This window comes from Dipodomys merriami, unplaced genomic scaffold (assembly GCF_024711535.1).
Source record: "Dipodomys merriami isolate MVZ:Mamm:240054 unplaced genomic scaffold, mDipMer1.0.p SCAF_2, whole genome shotgun sequence".
In the NCBI taxonomy this organism is placed as follows: Eukaryota; Metazoa; Chordata; class Mammalia; order Rodentia; family Heteromyidae; genus Dipodomys; species Dipodomys merriami.
Genome location: NW_027203381.1, coordinates 117,203,550 through 117,227,622, shown reverse-complemented (window position 1 = coordinate 117,227,622; position 24,073 = coordinate 117,203,550). Strand labels below are relative to the sequence as shown.

At 52.7% G+C, this 24,073-nt stretch overlaps 1 protein-coding gene across 4 annotated transcripts; it reads left to right on the top strand.

Moving 5' to 3' along the window:
• The first annotated feature begins 3,287 nt into the window (after window positions 1-3,287).
• On the top strand, window positions 3,288-23,576 carry Vps26c (VPS26 endosomal protein sorting factor C). 4 transcript variants are annotated; one of them, XM_070030668.1, is made up of 8 exons: window positions 3,288-3,386; window positions 11,970-12,113; window positions 13,624-13,773; window positions 19,405-19,485; window positions 20,588-20,662; window positions 21,786-21,936; window positions 22,734-22,886; window positions 22,988-23,572. In XM_070030668.1, the coding sequence occupies exons 2-8, from the start codon at window positions 11,973-11,975 to the stop codon at window positions 23,092-23,094; spliced, it is 858 nt and encodes a 285-aa protein (XP_069886769.1). In that variant the 5' UTR covers window positions 3,288-3,386; window positions 11,970-11,972; the 3' UTR covers window positions 23,095-23,572. The 4 variants fall into 4 exon arrangements, with proteins under 4 accessions (XP_069886769.1, XP_069886770.1, XP_069886771.1 ...); XM_070030670.1 differs by lacking the exon at window positions 3,288-3,386 and adding an exon at window positions 3,411-3,548 and having other exon boundaries at window positions 22,734-22,882; window positions 22,988-23,094; XM_070030666.1 differs by lacking the exon at window positions 3,288-3,386 and adding an exon at window positions 3,412-3,548 and having other exon boundaries at window positions 22,988-23,570.
• Window positions 23,577-24,073: the final 497 nt, after the last annotated feature.

Genomic DNA, 24,073 nt, shown 5'->3' with positions numbered 1-24,073 from the left:
CATTGAGCTGTTCTGTACTGTAACATTCTGTCTTCATTATCTGGATGTTAAACTGTCCTCTATTCATTAGTTTAAAATAGTCTTTGCTTACTTTCACCTTTGATCGGCAGCCCTTTGATTTTTTTTTTTTTTTTTTTTTTTTTGGTGTGTGTGCCAGTACTGGGCCTGAAATGGGGCCTGAGAGAGCTTTTTATTTTTATTTTTTTGGTTGGTCGTGGGGCTTGAACTCTGGGCCTGGGTGCTGTCCCTCGGCTATTCAGCTTAAGGCTAGCGCTCTACCATGAGCCACAGCGCCAATTCCAAGTTTTTCTGCTTATGTGGTGCTGAGGAATGGAACCCAGGGCCTTATGCATGCAAGGTAAGCACTCTACCACTGAGCCACCTTCCCAGCCCTAATTGTCCAATTTTTCACTTGAGATCTCTCCAGCCCCTCTGCATTCAAGTAACTGTCTTGCATGTGTATCACAGTGGTTGGGCACTGCCAGAGTCACTTCTAGAGTCAGAATGGGTACCTGCCAGTTTAGGGAAGTACATTAATCAATACATACCTTGGTTTTCCCCTTTTGTAGTGAGGTCATGCCAACTGTTTCTATGAGATTGTGGCCCTGTCCAACATCCTGACACAAACTACCTTGACTTTGAGCCAGAACCACGCTATTGTCCAGAGTTCCTGACCCACTTTTCATTATTATGATCTAATGAATGTCCATTATTTTTAACCAATAAATGTTGGGGTCATTTGTTACATAGCAATTGATGACTAATATAGGGAGTGTTGGAACTTTTGAATGCTCTTTCAGAGTTAGCTGGAACTGGGTCAGCGAGGAGCAGCTTCATATCCTAAGCCAACTAGTCATCTGACATGGGGTACACTCTAGTAGGGAGCATGGGGATGGCTGGGTTCAGCCAAGGGCACATTTTGAAGTGACTTAGTTGAGAGCTGTTGAAAGCACTACTCCCAACACCTCAGGAGATCAAGTCCTTCAGTCCTAAAGGTAGAGAACCACAGCACCGTGACACATGTTCAGTGGAACTGTCCTATTGTCCTAGAATTGGCTAAGCTAATAATAGAATCTGGCAAACACAGTCTATATCCTTTCAGTGGCAGGTGCCTATAACTGGGGCTATTTCTCCAATAAAAAGCTTAATAAAAAGCTACAGATATATCTCTGTTTCCAATTAACTATCAAAAAGCCTGAAATGGAGTTGTGGCTTAAAGTGGTAGAGCACTAGCTTTGAGCACAAAAGCTAAGGGACAGTGTCCACGCCTTCCGTTCAAGCTCCAGGACTGGCCAAAAACAAACAACAACAACAAGCTGCTTATTATCTTCAGATCTAGCCTCTTGAGTAGGTAGGATTTACAGAAATGAGCCACCAGTGTCTGGCTTCAGAGCAGTCTTCCATGTTTCAAGTTTACAATAAAATTTATGTCTTTTGGGCTGGGAAGGTGGCTCAGTGGTAGAATGCTTGGCTTGCATGCAAGAGGCCGAGTTGGTTCTTCTGTACTACATAAGCAGAAAAAACAGACGTGGTGCTGTGGCTCAAGTGGTAGAGCGCTAGCCTTGAGATGAAGAGCTGAGGGACAGGGCCCAGGTCCAGAGTTCAAGCCCCACAACTGACCCCCCCCCAAAAAAAAAATTATGTCTTTTGAGAGAAAAGAACTATTTGGTGTTTTTATTATTTCCTACGGACTTTCCCACTAGTGGGCATTCTGATGGTAAGAGCCAGAACCACAACTCACACGGTCAGACCTCCACTAAGGATCTAGGATTTCTCTTTAAGCCTTAGGATTGACATTTTGGCAGTTTGGTTTTAATAATTGAAATCGGTTAAAACTTAAGGCATCACCAAGATGAGATCAGGGATAGAAACAATTTTTTTTAAGAGAAGGGATTGAGGAAAAATGGACTATTTTGTTTGGAAGCCATTGCCTGAGGAAGGCTCCAGACTATGCAAATTGTTGGAATGAGGGTTTTTGTTTTTACACAGCACTACCCCTTCCACAATTATTGTGCAAAACCTCAGAGGTGTGAAGCTCAGCACACCTGTCCTGGAGAGAGACCAATTTCCTTATGTAAAAGCCTGGAATGCAGATACGTGCTTTTTTCCCCCCTTCTGCATGGGGACATCTGAGAGTGATGTTTTTATCAGCTGGAAATGATGGGTGGCAAGCCGAGGGAATCTGTCCAGTTCTTGAATTGCAGATAGACGGATGCCTACAGCCCACGTCAGATTATTTTACGATTCCCTCGTTTGAGCGGCTGGAAGACCCGCAGGACCGGCAGGACCCGGCGAAGCCCTCAGGGCAGCGGAGCTGAAAGCAGACCGGAACGCGGGGAAATCCCGCACTCATGCAGTTACGGCACCAGCCCTGCGGGCCCGGAGCCCCCTCACACCGCGACAGTAGCGCGTGCACCCGTTCCGCAGAGAGCCTGAGGTGAGTGAGGGCCGGGAGGACCTGGCAGCGGAGCCCGCGACGTAGGGACACGTGACTGCCTCTGGGCTCGTGTGGACAGACACTGGCGGCAGAGTCCGTCTCGGTGAGTGGGGTGCGAGGCTGCCCGGGCCGCCGGGACAGAGCGCGCGCGGCGGGCCGGTTCCCGCTCCGAATCTCGCCTTTCACCCCCCCCCCCGTCCCAGCGGGCGGTGCAGGCGCGGCACCCAGCGCTCAGCACCGGCGTCCAGGACACGCGCCTGGGAAGTACCCACAAGCCCCCGCGACCGCGGGCCCGGCCGAGTGACGCAGCGCGGCGGCCCGCCGCGGAGCGAGGTCACCCCGCGCTTCCCGAGACCTTGGCCGCCCGCCGGGGGCGGGACCGCAGCCAGCCAATCGGCGTGCCCACAGCAGGCGCGCGCGCGGCGTCCCGCCCCTGCGGTTGACCAGACCTCTCCCACAGGGAGGACGGGCGCAGGACGAGCTGCCCCGATGGAAGCCCAGGGTAGAGGTGAAGGAGGAGGACGCTGTGAGAAGGGGACGCGTTCTCAAGTTACAGCTTCCCGAAAGCTGCCTTCACAGCACAGCCCCTAGGCGCCGCACAGCCTGACGGGAGTTCCACCTTCCTGCGCAGCCAGCGCCCGCGAGAAAGTCTCGGCCCCGCCCGCTACCGCGGGGCACGCTGGGAGAAACACGGGTTTTCCGTAAACGAGAAAAGGGGCATTTCCGGCTATCCTTGCGGAAGGGGTGGAGCTAGTCTCATCCCGCCCCCACGTCCGGCGAGAAGAGGGACGGGGGGGGGGGGGGGGGTGGGGTGGGGATGGGAGGTGAATCTGTCTGCGCCTCAAAGGCCCACCCCTACGCCGGAAGGAGAAGGGCGTGGCGCGTATGCCGAGTGGACCCGACGTCCAGAGGGCGGACGTGAGAGGTCACGTGCCCTCGCTGCGCGACGGTGAGGGAAAGGGGCTGGGCCCGGGCGGGAGGCGGGAGGCGGGGCGGCCTTCTGCCACTCGGGTCTCTCGCGGCCGGAAGTGGGGGACTCCGCGGCGATTCCGGCATGGGGACTTCACTGGACATCAAGATTAAAAGAGCGAATAAGGTGTACCACGCCGGGGTGAGTGGAGGGGTCCTGGCCCGCAGTGCCAGCGGCTGCACGGTTGTGGGCGGGGCAGGTCGGGCGCCCCCCTACTTTCCGCCCCTTGCGCCCCCACGGAGCGCGTCCGCGCGTCGCGCCGCGGCCTGGGCCTGCGGGGGGCCGCAGTCGGAGCTGCACGGGTCGGATGAACGGAAGGCAGAGGCAGCTGTGAAACGTCTGATGACTGCATGCTTGAGGCCGCGAGCCTTTCCCACCCCGTGCAGAAGCTGGGTTCTTTCTGGGCAGGTTTGGCATGTTAGGATGCTAGTCCAAACGTGAAAGCTTCCAGCTTGGGGGCGTGGGTCAGTGGTAGAGCAGAGCGCTTGCCTGGAAAGTCCTAGGCCGAGTTCAGTCTCCACTGCCACACGATACCAACAGTTTGTAAAAGCTTACAAGTCATTAAGCTCTGCCCGGGCAGGAAAGTCCGTGAGACTCTGACCCTTAGTTAACCACCAAAACAAACTGGAACTGGAGCTGTGGGTCAAGTGGTAGAGCGCTTGAGAAAAAAGCTCAGGGACAGCTCCCAGGCCCTGAAAGGTCAAGCTCAGGACCAGCACAGAAATCTTACATAAAAGGCCCAGAGTCATGACTCCTGTGGTAGAACACTTTAAGCATGAAGCCCTGAGTTCAAAACCCAGGTACTGCCAAAAATACTTAATAAAAATTAAAAAATGAAAGAAGACCTTAAATGTTGATTGTAGAAGAAAAACTTGCCTAACTTCTGTTTCTGATATTTACTCTGTGTGTGTGTGTGTGTGTTCAAAGACAAGAAGAAAATAATTAACCAATATATCTAATCAACTGACACAACTCTGCCACTGGTTCTCAATGATCTGCCCTGCAGGGCCTGGGGCTTGCTGGTGCTGTCATGGGTGCCTCCCAGGCCCCAGAGGACAAGACCATCAATGGTCACCTGATGAAACCTTGGTGCCTAAGAGGAGTTTATACTCCCTGCACCATGGCTGGCAGGGCCTCTCTTTCATCCTTAGCTGGCTGCAGATGGAGCTGATGGCCTACAGAATTTCCATCTCATCTTCTCTGTAGGCCTCAGCAGTAGTGGTCAAGATTTAGTCACCAACCATTTCACTTACTGATTAGTGTCTGTAATTCGCACGGTTTGCTTGAGCTGTTCGTTATATTAACCTGAGCCCGTGCAACAATATCCTGGCCTGGAGCTCAAATGGTGTTCCTTCAAGCGAGCTGTATTTGTTCTGTGACCACAACAAGCTATCTTATGTCCCAGAAGACATTAGGACCCGTGACTTCATTTTGTTTTAGTGTGTGTGCACGCACATGTGTGTGCATGCACATGTGTGCGTGAGTGCCTGTGCAAGTGTATGCTAGTACTGGAGCTTTTTCATTCAAGACTAATGCTCTCCCAATTGAGCCACACTTCCACTTCCTGCTTTATGGTGGTTATTTGGAGATAAGAGTCTCACTTTCCTGCCTGGGCTGGCTTTGAACCACAGCCTCCTGAATAGCTAGGATTACATGTATGATATGGCTTCAGGCTTGTGGCAGCCAGCACCTCCCACTTTTCTGATGAGGACACTGAGGCCTAGACAGGGTGAGGTGTCTGGTCAGCCAGTCAGGTTCCCATCCCGCATGAGACACTGCTCCCCAAGAGCTGTTTTGTCCCAAATAGGGGAATTGGTAACATGCACACGATTGTTAATCATTTTTTAGGAGGGGCACAAATAATGATTTGCTAAGTCAAAACAAAAAAAGACTGATGATACTTGTATTCTGAAAGCATGCAGAGTTTGTGGTTGTGCTTTTTTTCCTTTTAGTTATGGGAGCGGTGGAGGTGGTTTTTGATTCTCTGGACTGGAATTTAACATTGATATTTAGTTTTTTTTTTTCCTGGACAAAATTTCTGTTTGATAAAAATTTTTAAGTTCCAGTTGAGTCATTAAAAAATACACAAACAAGCCAGGCGCTGGTGGCTCATACCTGTAATCTTAGCTACTCTGGAGGCTGAGATCTGAGGATTGCAGTTCAAAGCCAGCCCCGGCAGGAAATTCTGTGAGACTCTTATCTCCAATAAACCACTTAGAATACTGGAAGTGGCGCTGTGGCTCAAATGGTAGGGCACTAGCTTTGAGCTGAAGAGCTGAGGGACAGCACTCAGGCCCAGAGTTCAAGGCCCACCAATGACAAAAAACAAACAGTGTGTGTGTGTGTGTGTGTGTGTGTGTGTGTGTGTGTGTGTGTGTGTGTATGTATACACACACATAATATATACAATATATACAAACATAATGTGTACCATGTAAGATGAATGTAAAGGGGAAATCCCCTTCCTCTCCCTTTCTGTCTCCCAGGCAGAGGTACGGATGCCAAGCATGTATATGCACACGTGCTATGCTTAACACTGAGTTTATCTGGGAGACTTTTCACACCGAACACATACTCATCAGTGGCATTCTTTCTTTACATTGTTTAGTATATAACATTCATTCTACCATTGTTGGTTAATTTCTATAGGGCTGAAGGTCAATAAAGACAGGAAGGTATATAAAATAAGACAATGAAATGCTGGAAGTAGAATATCTATGAGGTATGAGGAGCATAAAGCAGGGTGTCGTCATTTCTGGGGACTCTCTGGCGCACCCCAACTTTGAAATGAAGTGTGGGCTAGAACGTCCATGGCCCTCAGCACTGTTGGCTTCAGTCGGGAGGAATGGAGATGACCCAGGGCAAACTGAGCCAGAACCTGTGGACACCTGGGGGACAATCACAGCGCATTCAGAGGCTCACAGCCACCCATGTTCACCACATGGGAGGGGCCAGCAATTTGCAGTGTGACTTGGCTTGTCTCTTTGAAATGTTACTTCTGTCTCCCATAGATTTTCTCTCTAGTCTTCAGCCCCATTTTTCTTTTTGTTGTTGTTGTTGATTTGTTGGTTGTGGGGCTTGAACTCTGGGCCTGGCTTAACCCCATTTTTAAACTTTAAAAATTAGCTGTTTGGTTAAGTTGTCATCTCCTTTAAAAATGTATTTAAAAAATTACATTTCCAGTGGCTCACATCTGTAATCCTAGCTACTCAGGAGGCTGAAATCTGAGGATCTCGGTTCAAAGCCAGCCTGGGCAGGAAAGTCCGTGAGACTCTTTATCTCCAATAAAACCACAAGAATACCAGAAGTGGAGCTGTGGCTCAAGTGGTAGAGTGCTCATCTTGGTCTGAAGAGCTCAGGGACAGCGTTAGGAATGCTGAGGCCCAGAGAAACCTGGGTAAGAATTCCCAAGTCCCGGCCCCAGTGTGCCTTCTCAGGGTCTCAGGCTGTGTTTGAGGATCTGTTGAGAGAATGTCTCAGGACCCCAGCCATAGACCCGGGCCCACATCAGTCACTCACTCGGCAGTGGTCGCCTTGCTCTATCTTCTCCGTACCCACCCGTGAAGTCTGTTGGCCTTCAGAACCGTCCATCGGCCACGCAGGCATCCACAGTGCTTGTGCAGTATCTGATGGACACCTGTCTGCTGTGCACTCGGAGGAAGGGGCTAGTGGGGTCCAAAGAACACAGAGATGTGATAGTATTTCTGGCCCTGCCTGGAAGCTGCGTTTTCTTGAGTGGTGCAGTAATGTGTTCTTTTTTTTTTTTTTTTTTTGGTCTGGTCGTGAGGCCTGAACTCTGGGCCTGGGCGCTGTCCCTCAGCTCTTGAGCTCAAGGCTAGCGCTCTACCACTTCAGCCATAACGCTATTTCCGGCTTTTTTCTTTTTGCTTATGTGGTGCTGGGGAATTGAATCTAGGGCCTCAGGCATGCAAGGCAAGCGCTCTACCACTGAGCCACCTTCCCAGCCCCAGTTATGTGTTCTTGATCAAACAGTTTGTTTCTTTGTTGTACAGAGAGAACTTCCTGGTTAAAAGCACTCTGCCGTCAATCTTTCTGTAATGTAAATATAATTCATTTATTTTTAGGAATTTTCTGTGTTTTACTTTCTTCAGTGTGGTGCACACACTCATGAAAGTGACACTGTTAAATATTGTGGTTGTGAAATTCATATATAAGATTTACACCCTAGCATGGCCAGGTTATAGTAACAAGGGATTTATCTACCACAGGCTGATTGTTTTACCGCAAAACCTGCATATTGTTATGTTTGGCGTGCATGTAATTTCTTGTTAAAAAAAATAAAGAGAAACTCTGTACCTAGCAGCTCATTATTATGAAGAAAAATTGCAACGCTCAAGTGCTGTTTTACAAAGGCCTAACTATTCTGTGTCCCACTGGATTCTTGCTAAAACAATGAGAAGCCAATGCAGTCAGGGCGTGGGGTCTTTGAGCTGGGAGGGGTCTCAAGGCAACTCGGGGTCATGAGCCTTTTAGGAAGCACCATCATCTAAACTTGTAAAAGGCTGTCTTTTTCCACTTATAACCTAATATTCCAGAAAAAGACTCATCTCCTAAATCACAGTCTAAGCCTTATATAAGGCATGAAGGCGTGTCCGCGCTGCCGCAGCTGTCTATCGGAGGTGTGGATGCAGCAATTGTTCCTGTAGCATCAGGAGCCCTTCTCCCCTGCCCCCGCTCCCATCCTGTGTGTCCTAACTCTGCACCTGCACCAGACAGCCTCTGCCCCTGCCCTGCCCCTGCCCCTGCCCTGCCCCTGCCCCTCTTGTTTCTTCCCCTGCCAGGGCCTCCGCCAGGGCGGCTGCTTTTCCTCTGCCTTCCTCCTGTCCTCACCTCACCCTGGATTCTGTTCTGGGTCATCTGGCAGGTCCTCTCTGTGCCCCGAAACCAGACCACACCTTCCATGCGGCAGCTCAGGCAGGTTGGGGTCCTCCCCTCCCCATTCTGCCTGGCTTTCCTTCATTCAACACCCCAGGCTGCGTGCGCAGAGCCCAGCTGTGCCCCTGCCCAGCCACCTTGGGGGGAGAGCTTCTTAGCAGGTGCCCAGTGCCCAGCCTGCCCGGAGCGCATGCCCTTGCTAGGAGTGAGCGCCCCTTCACTGCCGCCCCTCGGCTCCTTTCTCTCCAGGCTTCCCTGCCCGTCTCTCAGCAGGGCCCAGTCCCAAGTTCAAGGTGAAGCTACTTCTCTATTTCTTCTCCTTCCCATTGCAGCTACACGTGAGGAGTTGGTAAGCCCCAGCTCCAGGCAGCGCTTCACTCCCTTTTTCCTTAGCCCTCTTTTACTGTTTTCCTATAGACTCCAGGGGCTTTCCAGGCTGACCCGCTTCCCCTAGGGAAGCTCCAGGAGGGCAGTTACATCTGCACCAGCTGTGCCGGGCCTGAGCCTCGGAGGGCCGCCTCAGGAAGAACTGTGGGGAGGCCGGCTGGACCTCCAGAGCCTCTACCCGGCCTGGCCTTGCCGCGTGTGGCCTCCGTCAGGTTGCTGCACTGGCCAAACATGCCGGCCGCGGTTCCTCTTGCTTCACAGAGCATTTTCTAGAGCAGCTGTTTCCAGGTCATATTTTTAGGACTTACTTGAATTTGTGATATAAAAATGGAAAATGTAAACATTTCCACAAAGAAAAAAGAAAAAAAGAAAGGACTGTGACTCTGTCCTGTCAGTCTTTTTCTCTCTCTTTCTTTTTTGGCGGGGGGGGGGGGGGGGGACTGGTCCTGGGGCTTGAACTCAGGGCCTGGCCACTGTCCCTGAGCCGCTTTTGCTCAAGGCTAGAGCTCTACTACTTGAGCCACAGCCCCACTTAGTTCTTCCTGAACAGTTTATTGGAGTTAAAGAGTCTCATGGACTCTCCTGTCTGCAGTCCTCCAATCTCAGCCTCCTGAGTAGCTGGGGTTACAAGTGTGAGCACTGACGCCTGGCCTGACAATGATTTTTCATATGAATATGTGAAGGATTTTAAAGAAACCTCATTGGGGGACTGAGAAGGTGGCTCAATGGTAGAGCGCTTGCCTTGCATGCATGAGGACCTGGGTTCGATTCCTCAGCACCACATAAGCAGAAAAAAAAAGCCGGAAGTGGCGCTGTGGCTCAAGTGGTAGAGCGCTAGCCTTGAGCTGAAGAGCTGAGGGACAGCGCCCAGGCCCAGAGTTCAGGCCCCAAGACCGGACCCCCTCCCCCTACCAAAAAAAGGAATTTCATTGGAAGGAAGACTTCTTTGCAGTTGTAATGGTCTGTAGTGTACACACTTTTCATAACTTTTTTTTTGTCGGTCGTGGGGGTTGAACTCTGGGCTTGGGCACAGCTCAAGGTGAGTGCTCTACCACTTGAGCTACAGTGCCACTTCCTGTACACACTTTTCTTGATGCGTTTACCTGTAGCAGAAAAGATCCGGTTCTGACACCATTTCCTTCTCAAGGCAGTGTAAACTACGCTTGCCTTCCCTTTTCTATGTTAAAATGAGTATTTCCTTGTAAATAGCTCCAGAAAGAGAGCCCTGTTTAGGATAAGATTGCTCAAAGGTAATTAATTGAAGCCCTGACATTTAGTAAGTGGAGGCCTAAGCAATTCTAATAGGTGGGTTTTTATTGCTGTAGTGTCACTAAAGTCATTTCTAGGCAGAACACAGCAGAGCTGCTCTGTTGGGATGAGGCCATCCCCCTCCCCCCCCCCCCCCCATGCTGGCACAGGTGGCTGTAGTAACGGCCAGACCCAGTGGGCTGCAGGTTTTCCTTACCAGTGTCCTTAGGCCTGTGGCAAGCCTCAAGATGGAATGTAGTAACGCTGTTCACAGAGGCCTCAAAGCTTTTCGCTTCCTAGAGGAGAACTTTAAAAAAATATATTTTTAGTGGAATTCGGGTTTAACTCAAGAGTTTTGCTTTACTCTCTTTTTGGGGGGGGGTTGGGGGTGGTAGTGGGGCTTGAAGTCAGAGCCTCTGTGCTCTCCCTGAACTCTTTTTGCTCGGGAGTAGCACTCTACCACTTTGAGCCACCATTCCACTTCTGATTTCTGGTAGTTCACTGGAGATAAGAGTCTTATTAGACTTTCCTGCCTGGGCTGGCTTTGAATCGAGAGCCTTAGATCTCAGCCTCCTGAGTAGCTAGGATTACATGCATGAGCCACCAGCGTGCAGCTGCTTTAGTTATTTTTCAGATACAACCTCCCAGGGTAGCCTCAGATTGCAGTCCTCCTGTCTAAAGCCTCCTGAGTAGCTGGGATGACTGGACTATACCATTGCACCCCTCTTGTTTTTCATAGCCTCAAATCATGGTCTTTTCTATCTTTGCCTCCTGAGTAGCTGGATTACAGGCATTACTAGAAGATTTAAACCAAAAAGTATAGGCCCAGCAGTTGGCTGGGTTAGTCTCTTCCCAGTTTTCTCCTTGGTACACTGCCTGACCTGGACTCTGGTGCCTGAATGCAGCAGTCTGGTGGGTGCTGGCTTCCCTCACACCCGCCCCCCCCCCCCCCCCCCCCCCGCTGTATTGGTGGGTGCTGGCCTCTCTCTCCTCCCGCTGTATTGCTGAAACTGCCCCCAGGAAGGACAGAATGAGACCAGCACCCTCTGAAGTAAAGTTCAGGGTAACGCATCAAGGAAGAGCTCTGCATGCAACACCAGATTGTCATTGGCTGATGCATCAGTGACGTCGTCCATCTCTGTGCTTTCTGTCTGCTTTTCTATTTATGGTCTAAGAGTAGAGTGTCAGATTGGCTGCTTCTACCACTCAAAGTGCTGTGTGTGCGTTTATGCAGTAGTCTTGGCCATAGACAGACCCTGTTTCTGTGGTTGCACCCTTTAGACTTGTTTTGTCCCTGTCCCTTGTTGATGCCTTGATTCTCTGAGTTGAGTCTTGTCTGGTGCCGAGATTGTAGCCCATGAGTTAGTTTTTTTCTATGCCTTTGCTCATCCTTCCTCCTCTCCTTTTTGGTAGCACTAGGGCTTGAACTCGGGGCCTCATACCTGCCCAGCCATGTGCTCAGCTGGCACCCCCCCACTTGAGCTGTGCCACCATCCTGGCTATGTGTGGGCTAGTTGGAGGTGGATTCTGGTGGACTTGACTGCCTGAGCTTGACTGGCTCCAACCATGACCCTCTGGAGCTCAGCCTCTGGAGTAACTGGGATTAAAGGCCTAAGCCACTGAGGATGTTGATGCTAGCACACAGGAAATGTCCATGAGACTCTTATTTACTTCCGCAGCTCCCTCTGAAGGGACAGTATGAATGCCATGTGTCACTTCACACTGAGCACGTTACGGGGACTCAGACATCCTTGGGCCCTTGGGACGGGTAGCAGTTGGAATTCTCCCAGCCTGGGATGAAGGTGCGGGGTGGAAGGCAGGGATGGGGCAAAAATCTACCCCCCCCCCCCCCCCCGCGCCCCATTCTCCTCGGCGTGTCCACAGCAGTGAGTGGGCGCCGACTGCTCCCAGGGGCGGGGCTTCTCCAGCCCCACTCCAGTGTCACAGTTCACGGCCCATTCCTTGAAGGAGCCAAGAACACTTTGTTTCCATAACCGAGCTGCTCTAGTCAGAGGCCATCTTGTCTCGCAGGAAATGCTGTCGGGCGTGGTGGTCATCTCCAGCAAGGATCCCGTGCAGCACCAGGGCGTGTTTCTGACCATGGAAGGAACCGTGAACCTCCAGCTCAGTGCCAAAAGCGTGGGCGTGTTCGAAGCATTTTACAATTCTGCGAAGGTGAGAAGACTTGCTGTCGCACTTGCTTTTATTTCTTGGTTTATTTGTGTGGATGTGCCATACTGGGTCTTGAACTTAGGTCCTCGACCTCTCATGTGGCTTTTTTCCTCAAGATTGGCTCTCTACCACTTGAGCCACAGCTCCATTTCTGTCTTTTTGATGGTTAATTGGAAATAAAAATCAAGTGAAAGAGCACCAGCCTTGAGCAAAAAGTGAAGGGATTTTTCTGCCCAGACTGGCTTTGAATTTTTTTTTTTTTTTTTTTTTTGTCGTGGGCTTGAACTTTGGGCCTGGGTGCTGTCCCTCAGCTCTTTAGCTCAAGGGGAGCGCTCTACTACTTGAGCTACAGTGCTACTTCTGGTTTTCTGGTGGTTTATTGGAGATAAGAATTTCAGAGATTTTCTGCCGGGGCTGGCTTTGAACCACGATCCTCAGATCTCAGCCTCCTGTGTAGCTAGGACTACAGGCATGAGCTTCTGGTGCCCAGCTATACTCCCTCTTTATTGCTGCCTGTTTTAATTTGCAAGGGATAAATAGCCCTCATGCAATCAACCCCCAAAGTCATGCTTTGTTTCTAAAATGCACCCTTATTTCAAACCCTGTTTCTGTATATTCCTCCTTGACACATGCAACGAGGTGAGTGATAAGTGAGTTAATTGGCCATTAAAAGTAGCAGAGCTTTCTGAGTGTTAGTGGCTTGCACCTAGAGTTCTAGTCACTCAGGAGGCTGGGATCTGAGGATTGCAGTTTGAAGCCAGCTTGGGCAGGAAAGTCCATGAGACTCTTATCTCCAATTAGCCACCAAAAAGCCAGAAGTAGAGCTGTGGCTCAAGTGGTAGAGGGCTAGCCTTGAGCACAAAAGCTCAGGGCCTGCACCCAGGCTCTGAGTTCAAGCCCCAGGTCTTGGCACACACACACAAAAAGAATAGAACTCTTCTGAGAAGTTGCAGCTGTGGCTGTGTCTTTGTCTTCTTCCATCAAATCTGCTATTTATCAGCTGGTCCCCTGTCAAACTGACATTAAGGCAAGCAGGTCTTTTGTCAATTTGTGTGGAGTTTAGTGTTCCAGAAAGCTCTTCTAAAGTTACAGTTTCCTTTTCCCGAAAGCCATGTCAACCCTGAGTGAGGAGGGCCGAGCAGCAGTGCTGTGCCCAGGTTCTGGGACGCTTGTGTCTCTGCAGTGGGCAGGGAGGAGGACCGGACTGCAGGCCTTCTGGCCCGGTTGGGGTGGGAGAGGGAGGGGAAAGGAAGGGGGGACTCAAGGGGGGCCCTCGTTGCGCAGTGGGGGTGTTGGCATGGCTCAGGGAGGTGCTTGTGTGAGATCACTTTCTACTGGACACAAGCACCTCAGGCCCATCACTAGAAATGACCCCCATCATGCCAGAGACTTACCAGATGGAACCAGATTGCTGTTGAAGCACCAGGAAGGCAGCGTCTGGGGCTCAGGCCGGTGCTTCAGGCAGACAGTTGGCGCGTGCACACTGATGGGCTGAGTTGATTTTTGTTTACAGCCAATCCAGATTATCACCAGCACCATAGAAATGGTGAAGCCAGGGAAGTTTCCCAGCGGGAAGACGGAGATTCCCTTCGAGTTTCCTCTGCACGTGAAGGGGAACAAGGTCCTGTATGAGACGTATCATGGCGTGTTTGTCAACATTCAGGTGCGTTTCCTACCCTGCCTGTGCACGTCTTCAACTTGCTACTGGAAACCAGCTTGAAAGACAGAAGCAGGAGTGGACCCTGCCTTCTCGCAGGCACCGCATGTGTGCGCGCTGCGCTGCCGCTTGTTTTGCCCTGCTGCCACATTTTGGGTCTGCCTTCTGAGAGGTGTCCCCAGCTCATTTGACCATTATTTGTGTGTATGAGTGTGTGTGCACGCGTGTGCACGTGCATGTGCCAGTCCTGGGTCTTGAACTCAGGGTCTGGGTATTATTCCTTAGTTGTTTTGCTCAAGGCTGGTGCTCTATCACGTGAGCCACACTCACTTCTGGCTTTTTGCTGGAGATAAGAGTTTCACATGGCTGGGAAGGTGGCTTAGTGGTAGAGTGCTTGCCTAGCATGCATGACGCCCTGGGTTTGATTCCTCAGCACCACATACACAGAAAAGGCCAGAAGTGGTGCTGTGGCTCAAGTGGTAGAGTGCTAGCCTTGATCAAAAAGAAGCTCAGTGTGTGCCCAGGCCCTGAGTTCAAGCCCCAGAACTGGCCAAAAAAAAAAGTTTGCACAGGCTCTGTTGCCCAACCTTGGTTTGAACTGGAGCCCTCAGAACGTAGCCTTCTGAGTAGCCAGGATTGCAGATGTGAGCCGCTGGCATCCAGCACAACCATGATCTCAGGAACCTCATTATGACTTCCTCCAGACCCGTTTGCTTTGCGTTCTCTGCGGCTGCAGCGACACGGTCACTTTCATGTTGGGAAGGCAGCTACTCCAACTTCTTTCTGCTTCCAGCACTCACTTGCCTATTTTATTCTTACAAGTATCTCTTTGTCTCATCCCCGGAGGCTAGCACTTTCTCATAGGCCTGTATTCTTCACAGGGGACCACTGCAGTGAGGGGAAGGGATTTATGACTTCCGTCCGCCCCTCCTCTCAAGGAGGCTTTCACAGCTACTGTGGTCTCAGGAGCAGAGCCAGAGAAAGCTCAGGAAGAAAGGTGTCCTTGTTCCATCCGCACACGGGCAGCAGGGCGAGAGTCAGGAGTTGGATTTATCTGCTAAGCTAATCATTTGGACTTGGTAGATGCTCCTGCTTGTGGAAGGACACGTTATCAGTGCAAGACCTGGAAGTGCTGGGGAGGGCGCAGCCACGGGTCCCACTACAAGTCCCAGGAGCCGCGGCAGAGATCGGGGCGAAGCATGTAGAGTGAGGCCAGCTGTAGAAGTGTCTTCCTGTGAAAAAAAGACATGTTCTAGTCCTTTATTAGTACACCTGTGTCAGGTACACACACACACACACACACACACACACACACACACACACACACACACACATGAGTCTTAAGAATAACAATACTGATTAGAGAAGTTTCTAGAGTCAACAAGACTACTTGTGTGCAGACAGCTAGATGCCCATTGCTGGTACGTTGGTGGGAGTTCTGGTCAGCTTGCTAGGCCAGGAATGCTTGCACATGGTATGAAGTGGAGAAGAAAATAGCAAGGCTGAAAATAAGTTGTGTCTTGTGGAAAAACATTGGTTTGTTAGCTTAGCTATTTATTTTTGTGCTGGTCTAGAGTGTTTGAACTTGGAACCTGGGTACTGTCCGTGAACTTTTGTGCTCAACACTGGTGCTCTACCATTTGAGCCACAGCTCCACTTCCAGCTTTTTTTGGTTAACTACAGATAAGAGTTTCTTGCCCACGCTGGCTTTGAACCATGATCCTCACATCTCAACCTCCTGAGTAGCTGGGATTACAGGTGTGAGCCACTGGTGCCTGGCTGGAAAACAATTTTTGTTACCTATCTGGGATCAGCATCATTGGCTTTTAGTGAAAGGGTATATTCATTAGGCATGAATGGAATAAAATCAAGCTTTTACTATTGTACTTGTTCCTCTCCCCCTTTTTTCTTTAATCATCTTTTAGGAAAAGTCATTGGTTTGTTTAAAGTTAAATTGAAATCTCATTGTTTTCTAAATGTTCCAGGGATACACTTATAGACAGGCATGCGCAAAATGCTGTGTCGTCTAAGAACCATTTCTTAGGGAGTTGGAATGTGCTGATTCCTTTGGCGCCCACCTGCATGTTTTGTTAGCACAGGGTTAACTCAGAATGTTGCAGCTGGAACCGGCTTTGCTCTATTTCTGTTTTGTTTTGAAACGGTCTGGAACTCACTATGAACTCAGGCTGGCCCGGGCTGCTCCTGAGTGCTGGCAGGACACTGGCTCCCTTTGCTTGCCGGCTTGCTGTTTCTCAGGGGCGTCGGGGGAGGACGGGTAGCTCTGGCTCCTCCTAGGCACAAACGGTTTTCATCTTCGTTATTAGGATTGCCTGTGAGAATTTGTCAGTCTTTGCTGCTTGTGCTTTCTGCAACCTCTTGTTCTTTTCAGAATCATTTAAATTATGAGCAAGTTGCATTATGTTCTACTCTGATGACCATCTCAGCAGGGTTTTACACTATAGCAAAGCACAATAGCAATAACCTCCATGTCTGCTGAAATCACATAGTCAGAAGTTTCTAGACTCTACACCATCTTCCCAGTTCAAAGTGCCCTTGATAGGAGCCTGCTTTACACCTGACAGGTGTCTTCCTCTTTTGCCACCAATGCCTGTGAATTGATAGTCAGACCCCCCCCCCCCCCTGGCCCATCCATCCTGCAGATGCTTCCTGTGAGATGCCTTCTGGATGCCCCTGACCTCCATTGCTCACACCACTAGCCTCACTCCTCGGAACTAGGTGAGGGAGTGAGAGAGCTGGATAGGTATGCCCTGCTGTAGACAGGTATAAATGCTCGGTGGCTCACGCCTGTAGTCCTAGCTACCCGGGTGGTTGAGATCTGAGGATTGTGGTTCAGAGCCAGCCCCAGCAGGAAAGTCTGTGAGCCTCTTATCTCCAGTTAACCACCTAAAAACTGGAGGTGGAACTGTGGCTCCAAGTGGAAAAGTGCTAGCCTTGAGCAACAGAGCTCAGGGATAGCACCCAGGCTCTGAGTTCAAGTTCCACAAACCATAAATAAATAAATAAATACATAAATGAAAATAAATGAATCCACATCCCACCTTTGTGAACCCCTAGCAGCTTCCTGCACTTACCTCTAGGGAATGAGTGAGGAGTGGTGTGAAGAGCTAGGCGGGCACAGGACTAGGCTGTGGACTGCTCACGCTGAGTACGGGAGATAGGACAGCTGTCCTGCTCGCCTCGTAGAAGTTCTTCCATCACTGTTCATACCCCTCCATTCACAAGCACACAACCCAGCTCACGCTGACTTCTGCAAACCAGGGCTCAGCTAGTGGATATAGAACTGTACAGACGCCATCCTGCAGCACGAGAGGTGTGTTCCTCCACTTCCCCTTGCTCTGCTCATCGCTCCCTTGAATTACTAATCACTGTCTTCCTATCAGCCAAAGCTGATGCCTGTGCATCCCCCCTTCTGTTCACAAGGAATGGATCCATCTTGATGGGCTTTGGCAAACCAGGGCCCTGGGGTCGTAGAACCAGCAACCCCAGGGGATCAGACTGGTTCAGCCATACTCTGCTATGCTGGCTTTGCCTCAGGTGGCTGGGCTGCCATCTACTGTACCACCAAACCCAGCTAGACAGAATTCACTCCTGAGCTCCGTGGTGCAGTTCTGGTTTCCCACTGCCTAGGGAAATCACCTGTCCAGTCCTGAACCTAATAGTAAGAAGGGGGGTTCCTCTGGGAGAAGAACAGGAAAGACCAGGCAAGCCCGAGCAGAATGTGTGTGCTACACTGTATGAGGAATATATACAACACACACGCACACACACACAGCACCAGCTTTCACCGAGCAAGTCTGGATGTACACTGGATTGAAATCTCATTGGGGGAGGCATCCATGCCTATGTGCAGATATATAAACATTAAGATCCTTGTAGACAAGAGTGATCCTTAGGAAAATATTTCAGTTCCCAGCAGTACCTTAAATATATAGGAACTTACTTCATGTGGATAGGTTGTTCCTAGGAATGTAGCTTCTTAGAAGATTCACGACTATGCATATAGTCCCAGGTATAAAAATTACTTTTGATGTAATCTAAAGTTTTTTTCTGGATGACTAAGGCAACAGCTGACTTTAAGCATGAGATCTCATTAAGCAGATGCGAGAGCTTTTTTGTTTTTTTTGGTTGGTTGTGGGGCTTGAACTCTAGGTCTGAACACTGTCCCTGCACTCTTCAGCTCAAGGCAAGCGCTCTACCACTTGAACCACAGACCACTTCCGGTCTTCTAGTGGTTTATTGGAGATAAGAGTCTCACGGAATTCCCTGTCCGGGCTGGCTTTGAACTGCGATCAAGTCTCAGCCTCCTGAGTAGCTAGGATGACAGGCGTGAGCCACTGGTGCCCGGCTTGCGAGAGCTTTTTGTTTTGTTTCTGTGCTGGGCTGGACCAGGGCCTTGTGTGGACCACTGAGCCGCACCCTGAGCTCCCGGATTTTACGCATGTATTCACATCCTGAGTTCCCTGTTATTACTTTCGCAAGTCTGGTGTTAGGTCACTGATGAGGGCGCAGAATTTTGTTCGCAAGCATCCTTCCTCACGGGCAAGAAGGTGTGGTTCCAGTTCCGGGCTGTGTTAACTTGGTTTCCAGCCCTGGCGCGTGCTCTCGTGGAAGCGCGCGTGTGCCGCCCTCCCGTTCACCGCAGGCGCGCCGGCAGTCCCATGCCGAGCTGTGCCACGCCACGCCATGTTCTGCCTCAGATGCAGATGCTGTCTGGGTCTTGGTTGGGGGCGGGGTGGGACAGGTGCACTGAGCTGGCTGGAGGTGGCTGTGGGTGTAGGCTTCTCTACTCTTTACCTTTGCAGATTTTGGACTTAAAAAAAAAAGTAGTTTTCCCTTCATTCTTCTCTACCGTGTGTGTGTGTGTGTGTGTGTGTGTGTGTGTGTGTGTGTGTGTGTGTGTGTGTGTGTGTGTGTGTGTGTGTGTGTGTGTGTGTGTGTGTGTGTGTGTGTGTGTGTGTGTGTGTGTCAAGCGCTGCAGTTCCCTGGGTCGGGGTCAGTGGCAAAGCTCCTTCCCGGTGCCTGTCTAGTGAACAGCAGTGTGTGCACAGAGCTGGAGCTTGACCTGGTGCTTGGTGCATGGCAAGCCGTGAGATGCCTGGTGCTGCCCTGGCATGTGTGCCAGGCCTCCGCTCGGGGCACCTCTGCAGCCTGGGAGCCCCAGGTGCAGATGGCAGAGCGGAGATGCAGGTTGTGTGTCTGGGCTCACGGTGAGCTGCAGAATGGATGCAGCTTCAGGATGCGTGTGGGAATAGCCTGAAGAATAATAGTAAAGTGACTTTTTGTTTGGTCAGTTGTGGGGCCTGAATTCTAGGCCTGGGTGCTGTCCCCGAGCTCTTCAGCTCAAGGTTAGCATGCTACCACTTGAGCCACAGCGCTACTTCTGGCTTTTTCTGCTTATGTAGTGCTGAGGAATGGAACCCAGGACTTCATGCTTGCAAGGCAGGCATTCTACCACTGAGCCACCTTCCCCGCCAAATGCCTTTATTTTGAACATTAACTTCTCCCACTGTGTGTACTAATTTCATGTAACACAATAATTCACTGGGAAAATTTTGTGTGGAGCTGGACAGAGGGCCCCTCCCCACGCTACCCTCTCCCCCTTTTTCCCCTCCCCAGTACACCCTGCGCTGTGACATGAAGCGGTCTCTGCTGGCCAAGGACCTGACCAAGACCTGTGAATTCATCGTCCACTCCACTGTAAGCTTTGTCTTGGGCTCTGGGTGGGGTCTGGGATGCACCATGTCTGGGTTCCAAGCTAGCCAAAGTCCCTGCCGTCTCTCGGGTGTCAGCAGAGATAGGACTGCCGTGCTCGGTGGACGCCCACCTGTGCGGTTTGTGTTTCACCTGAGGCCAGTAGCTGAAGCCCCCGAGGTGCTGGGGCAGACGGCCCTTGTGAGGCGTGCTCAGGCCTGCCACCCTGGCATGCTTGCCGGTGAGAACACGTAGGGACGCTCTGGGCTGCGGTGGACTTTCCTGACATCATTTTACAGTCACAGATGTTCTTAAAAATGCCATTTCTAGCCAGGTGCTAGGTGGCTCACACCTGTAGGCCTAGGTACTAATGCCAAAGCACTCTGCAGTGTGGTTTACAAGTTAAACAGGAAGATTATTCTCACTAAGAATGCATTCATTAGTGCACTACTTACTCCGGAATGATGTTCCAGCTTGGAATATCAGCCCATGGAAAATGAGTGAACGTGGCACACTGGGCGAGCCCTTCCTCCACCTGCTCCCTGGGTCTGGTTGGCCCCTTGAATCCTGGGCCCTGGGTTGGAACCGCCACCGGGCGTCAGGATAGCTGGGCTCTGGATGGATTCTGCAGTGGACGCTGTGGTTGATTTGGGTAATTCCTATCGTTCATTCTCTAGTGAACTCTTCAGGCAGACAGCATTGTAGCCTACTCGCCCTGCACCGCCCTGGCCACATTCTCAGTGGGGCCACTCAGCAAACAAGGCCTTGAGCTTTGTGCCTCAGTTTCTTACTGAGGGGTGACCATCAGAGAGATGTGACAGCCATATGCCAACTCAGATACTGTACCTCCCAGAAGTTCTGCTCTCTTCCTTGGGTCTAACTTGAAAACTCGGAGTCCATAAGTTCCCTCGGAGATGGAGACATCTGTCCATGCAGTTTGCAGATGAGGAAACGGGAAATGGGAGATGCCGACCGAGGGCACATGGGTTTGGGCAGATCCGAGTTGTCTCCTGCCTTCCCCAGCCCCCTTTGGCTCTCTCTCTGTGCCGCCTCTCAGCTGCGGCCCCCTGGGCACTCATCCCAAGCTTGTGGTTTCCCTCCTGTTTAGCCTCAGAAGGGGAAGCTGACTCCGAGTCCTGTGGACTTCACCATCACACCGGAAACCTTGCAGAATGTCAAGGAGGTAATCGCGCCTCACATTGCTGTGCACCTCCACCACGACCGCCTCCGGCCCGGCCACCTTTGGCTGGTTCGGGTCGTTAGAGGGGAGATTGATCCTAACTGTTGTCCCTATCCAAACTGGCGTTTGCCTTTCATGCTGAACTCACGAATGGCTTGGAAGAAGAATACTTTTAAAGGTGCTTATGACTCTCCATGTTTGGTTTTTGACACGGGCCTGGCTCTGCTGCCCAGGCTAGCCTGAACTGGTCTTCAGAGATCTTTCCACCTCCACCTCTCAAATGCTGGAACTACAGTCATAACCCACCATGCACAGCTTGATCCTGACTCTGTACTGCCTTCCCTGTTTTCCAGCATTGTGGGCCTTGACCTGTGGCACTGCCTGTTTCCAGCTGCCCCTCTACTTTCAGCGTGGCCACATATATATATGTGGCAATACACACACACACACACACACACACACACACACACACACACACACACACACACACAGTTTTTTCAATATTTATTTATTTTGGTGGCTAGTTGTCCTTTGTTCTGGAATACCCTTGACAACTTCTCAGACTTCTTATACTTTGTCTTTTTGCCTGGTGGGTGGAGCTTTCTGATTGGAATGGAGATGCTCGGGTGATTCTCCGAGTCATCTGCTCCCCCTGTGGGTCATGTCCAGAGGTGCCTTACAGATGGACAACACGGTGTACAGGTAGATGACTTAGTGTCTTCACCTGAAATCTCATTGATACATCACCATTTTGCAGAACAGGGTCTTATTGGATTGTCTTAAGTGCCAGCCGGGTGCTGATGGCTCACACCTGTAATCCTAGCTACTCAGGAGGCTGAGATCTGAGCATTGCGGTTCAAAGCCAGCCCAGGCAGGAAAGTCTGTGAGACTCTTATATCCAATGGACCACCAGAAAACCAGAAGTGGTGCTGTGGCCCCAGTGGTAAAGTGCTCACTTTGAGTTGAAGAACAGAAGGACAGCACCCAGGCCCAGAGTTCAAGTCCCATGACCAACAACAAGAAGAAACTAAGTGCCAGACTTCATAGTATTGATTTATTCCAAAGTGATTATGGAGCAATTTTTCCTTTCTCTCCAGGCCTGATGTCTTTGCTTTTCTTGTTCTAGAGAGCCTCACTTCCCAAATTCCTCATTAGAGGACATCTGAACTCCACCAGCTGCGCCATCACACAGCCGCTGACGGGGGAGCTGGTGGTGGAGCACTCGGATGCTGCCGTCCGCAGCATCGAGCTGCAGCTGGTCCGCGTGGAGACCTGCGGTGAGGCTGCTTGGGGCTGGGGGTGGGGGGGAGCTGGAGGCTGGGTATCTTTTGCAGTAAATATGCTTGTCACCAAGATGCCTAAGAGCCAGTCCTCCAGTAACAGGTTTGGCTCAGGGTTCTGGTTTTGAGAAGGTGAGGTGCACAGTGCTGACATCTGGTGGGGGGCTGCAAGGGGTGCTGCACTGTGCGGTGGTGGGGACGGAAGGGGAGAGGACGGGCGCCCGAGGGGCTGCCCCTCTGCAACCCACCAGCCTGGGCACCGAGGCTGGTGACATGCCGGTGACCTGCCACTGACATACCGTAGGCAGGCCGTTGGCATGCCTGCCCGCTCTGTCCTCTGTCCGCCTGACCGCAGAGGAGGAGGATTACTCTAGACACCTAAGTGTTGTCAAGAGCAATGGCGCCTGGGACCGACCCCCAACTCCTGAGTTTCCTCCATCCTCCTTCCGCCTTTACTGGCCGGATACAGATAGCTGGGCTGTCGCGGGCCGGGCGAAGGGCACACTGCAGCAGGCCTTCACGGGACGCCAGGCCGGGCCGCCGGAGGCCGGGTGACCCGAGGCCGGGCCGCCGAGCACGAGCAGCGATGCGGGGCCTTGGCTCAGACCGGCCGCGGTGTGTCACGGGTCGGGCTTCCTCCGCCCAGCCCACGCGCGCCCGGGCAGAGCTCCGCGGGCCTAGGGTCCCCACTTCGTTGACGTGGGGATTAAGGGCAATGTGGGGGGCACGTTAAAACCCGGGCCATGAGGTCGGGGAGAGGGGGTGGAGGAACTCTGCAATCTGCCCCCCCGCAGGCTGCGCGGAAGGCTACGCGCGCGACGCCACGGAGATCCAGAACATCCAGATCGCCGAGGGCGACGTGTGCCGGGGCCTGCCGGTGCCCGTCCACATGGTCTTCCCGCGGCTCTTCACCTGCCCCACGCTCGAGACCACCAACTTCAAAGTGGGTAAGCGGCCGTGGGCCCCCGCGTCTGCCCGGGCTCGGGAGTGACCCCGGGGGTCCCCCGCGGCGGGCCTCGCGTGCCACGAGCCCTCGTCTCCCCCGCAGAGTTCGAGGTGAACGTCGTGGTGCTGCTCCACGCCGACCACCTCATCACCGAGAACTTCCCGCTCCGGCTGTGCCGCACAGAGCCCGCCCGGCCCGGGGCCGTGTGACCCGCATGACCCGCAGCGGCGACCTGGCTCCGGCCGCCCACCCGCGCGCCCATGATGACCGGTAGTTGGAAGGGCTTGGACCCCGCCACGGGGCGGGGCCTGCCCACGCCTCCCCCCAGCCCCTCTGGGCCCGGGCCAGGGGTTCGCCGCGCCAGCTTCCCCCAGCCTGTCAGGGGAGGCCAAGCGGCCCGCGACGCCCCTTCCTAGGCTTCACTGCGAGGCTTCCAGCCCCCCCCCCCCGGCAGGTAATGGCACAGCGCCTTCCTTTTTTACAACGTCACCCCCTTTTCTTGGTCCCCAGTTAGTGAGCCCTGAAAGGAGCTGCGCTCCTCTGCACACTGGCCAGCCTTCCCTTGCGGGACAAGGCGGGCTCAGCCCGGGGCCCTGGGGGCCGCAGACGCAGGCGGCCGGGCCCTGCCCTGCGCTTGGCCCTGGCCCTGTGCAGCCCAGCCCTGTCTGGCCCTGCCCGCGCTGCTGTGCGCACAGCCCGGGGCCCTGGGGGCCGCAGACGCAGGCAGCCCGGCGCTGTGCAGCGGCGCGGCCCTGCCCAGCGCTTGGCCCTGGCCCTGTGCAGCCGAGCGCACAGCCCGTGCCCCTGCCTGGCCCTGCCCTGCGCTTGGCCCTGGCCCTGTGCAGCCCAGCCCTGTCTGGCCCTGGCCCTACGCTGCTGTGCGCACAGCCCGTGGCCCCTGCCTGGCCCTGCCCTGCGCTTGGCCCTGGCCCTGTGCAGCCGTGCGCACAGCCCGTGGCCCCTGCCTGGCCCTGCCCTGCGCTTGGCCCTGGCCCTGTGCAGCCGTGCGCACAGCCCGTGGCCCTGCCTGGCCCTGCCCTGCGCTTGGCCCTGGCCCTGTGCAGCCGTGCGCACAGCCCGTGGCCCTGCCTGGCCCTGCCCTGCGCTTGGCCCTGGCCCTGTCTGGCCCTGCCCTGTGCAGCCCGGCCCCGCCCCGCCCCGCCCCGCCCTGCCCCGCCCCGCCGTGCG

Coding starts and splice junctions, on each gene's coding strand:
- Vps26c (XM_070030666.1), top strand. CDS start 3,492: ATGGGGACTTCACTGGACATCAAGATTAAAAGAGCGAATAAGGTGTAC. Junction 20,663..21,785: donor CCTTGCAGAATGTCAAGGAG/GTAATCGCGCCT, acceptor TTCTTGTTCTAG/AGAGCCTCACTTCCCAAATT. Junction 21,937..22,733: donor GGTCCGCGTGGAGACCTGCG/GTGAGGCTGCTT, acceptor GCCCCCCCGCAG/GCTGCGCGGAAGGCTACGCG.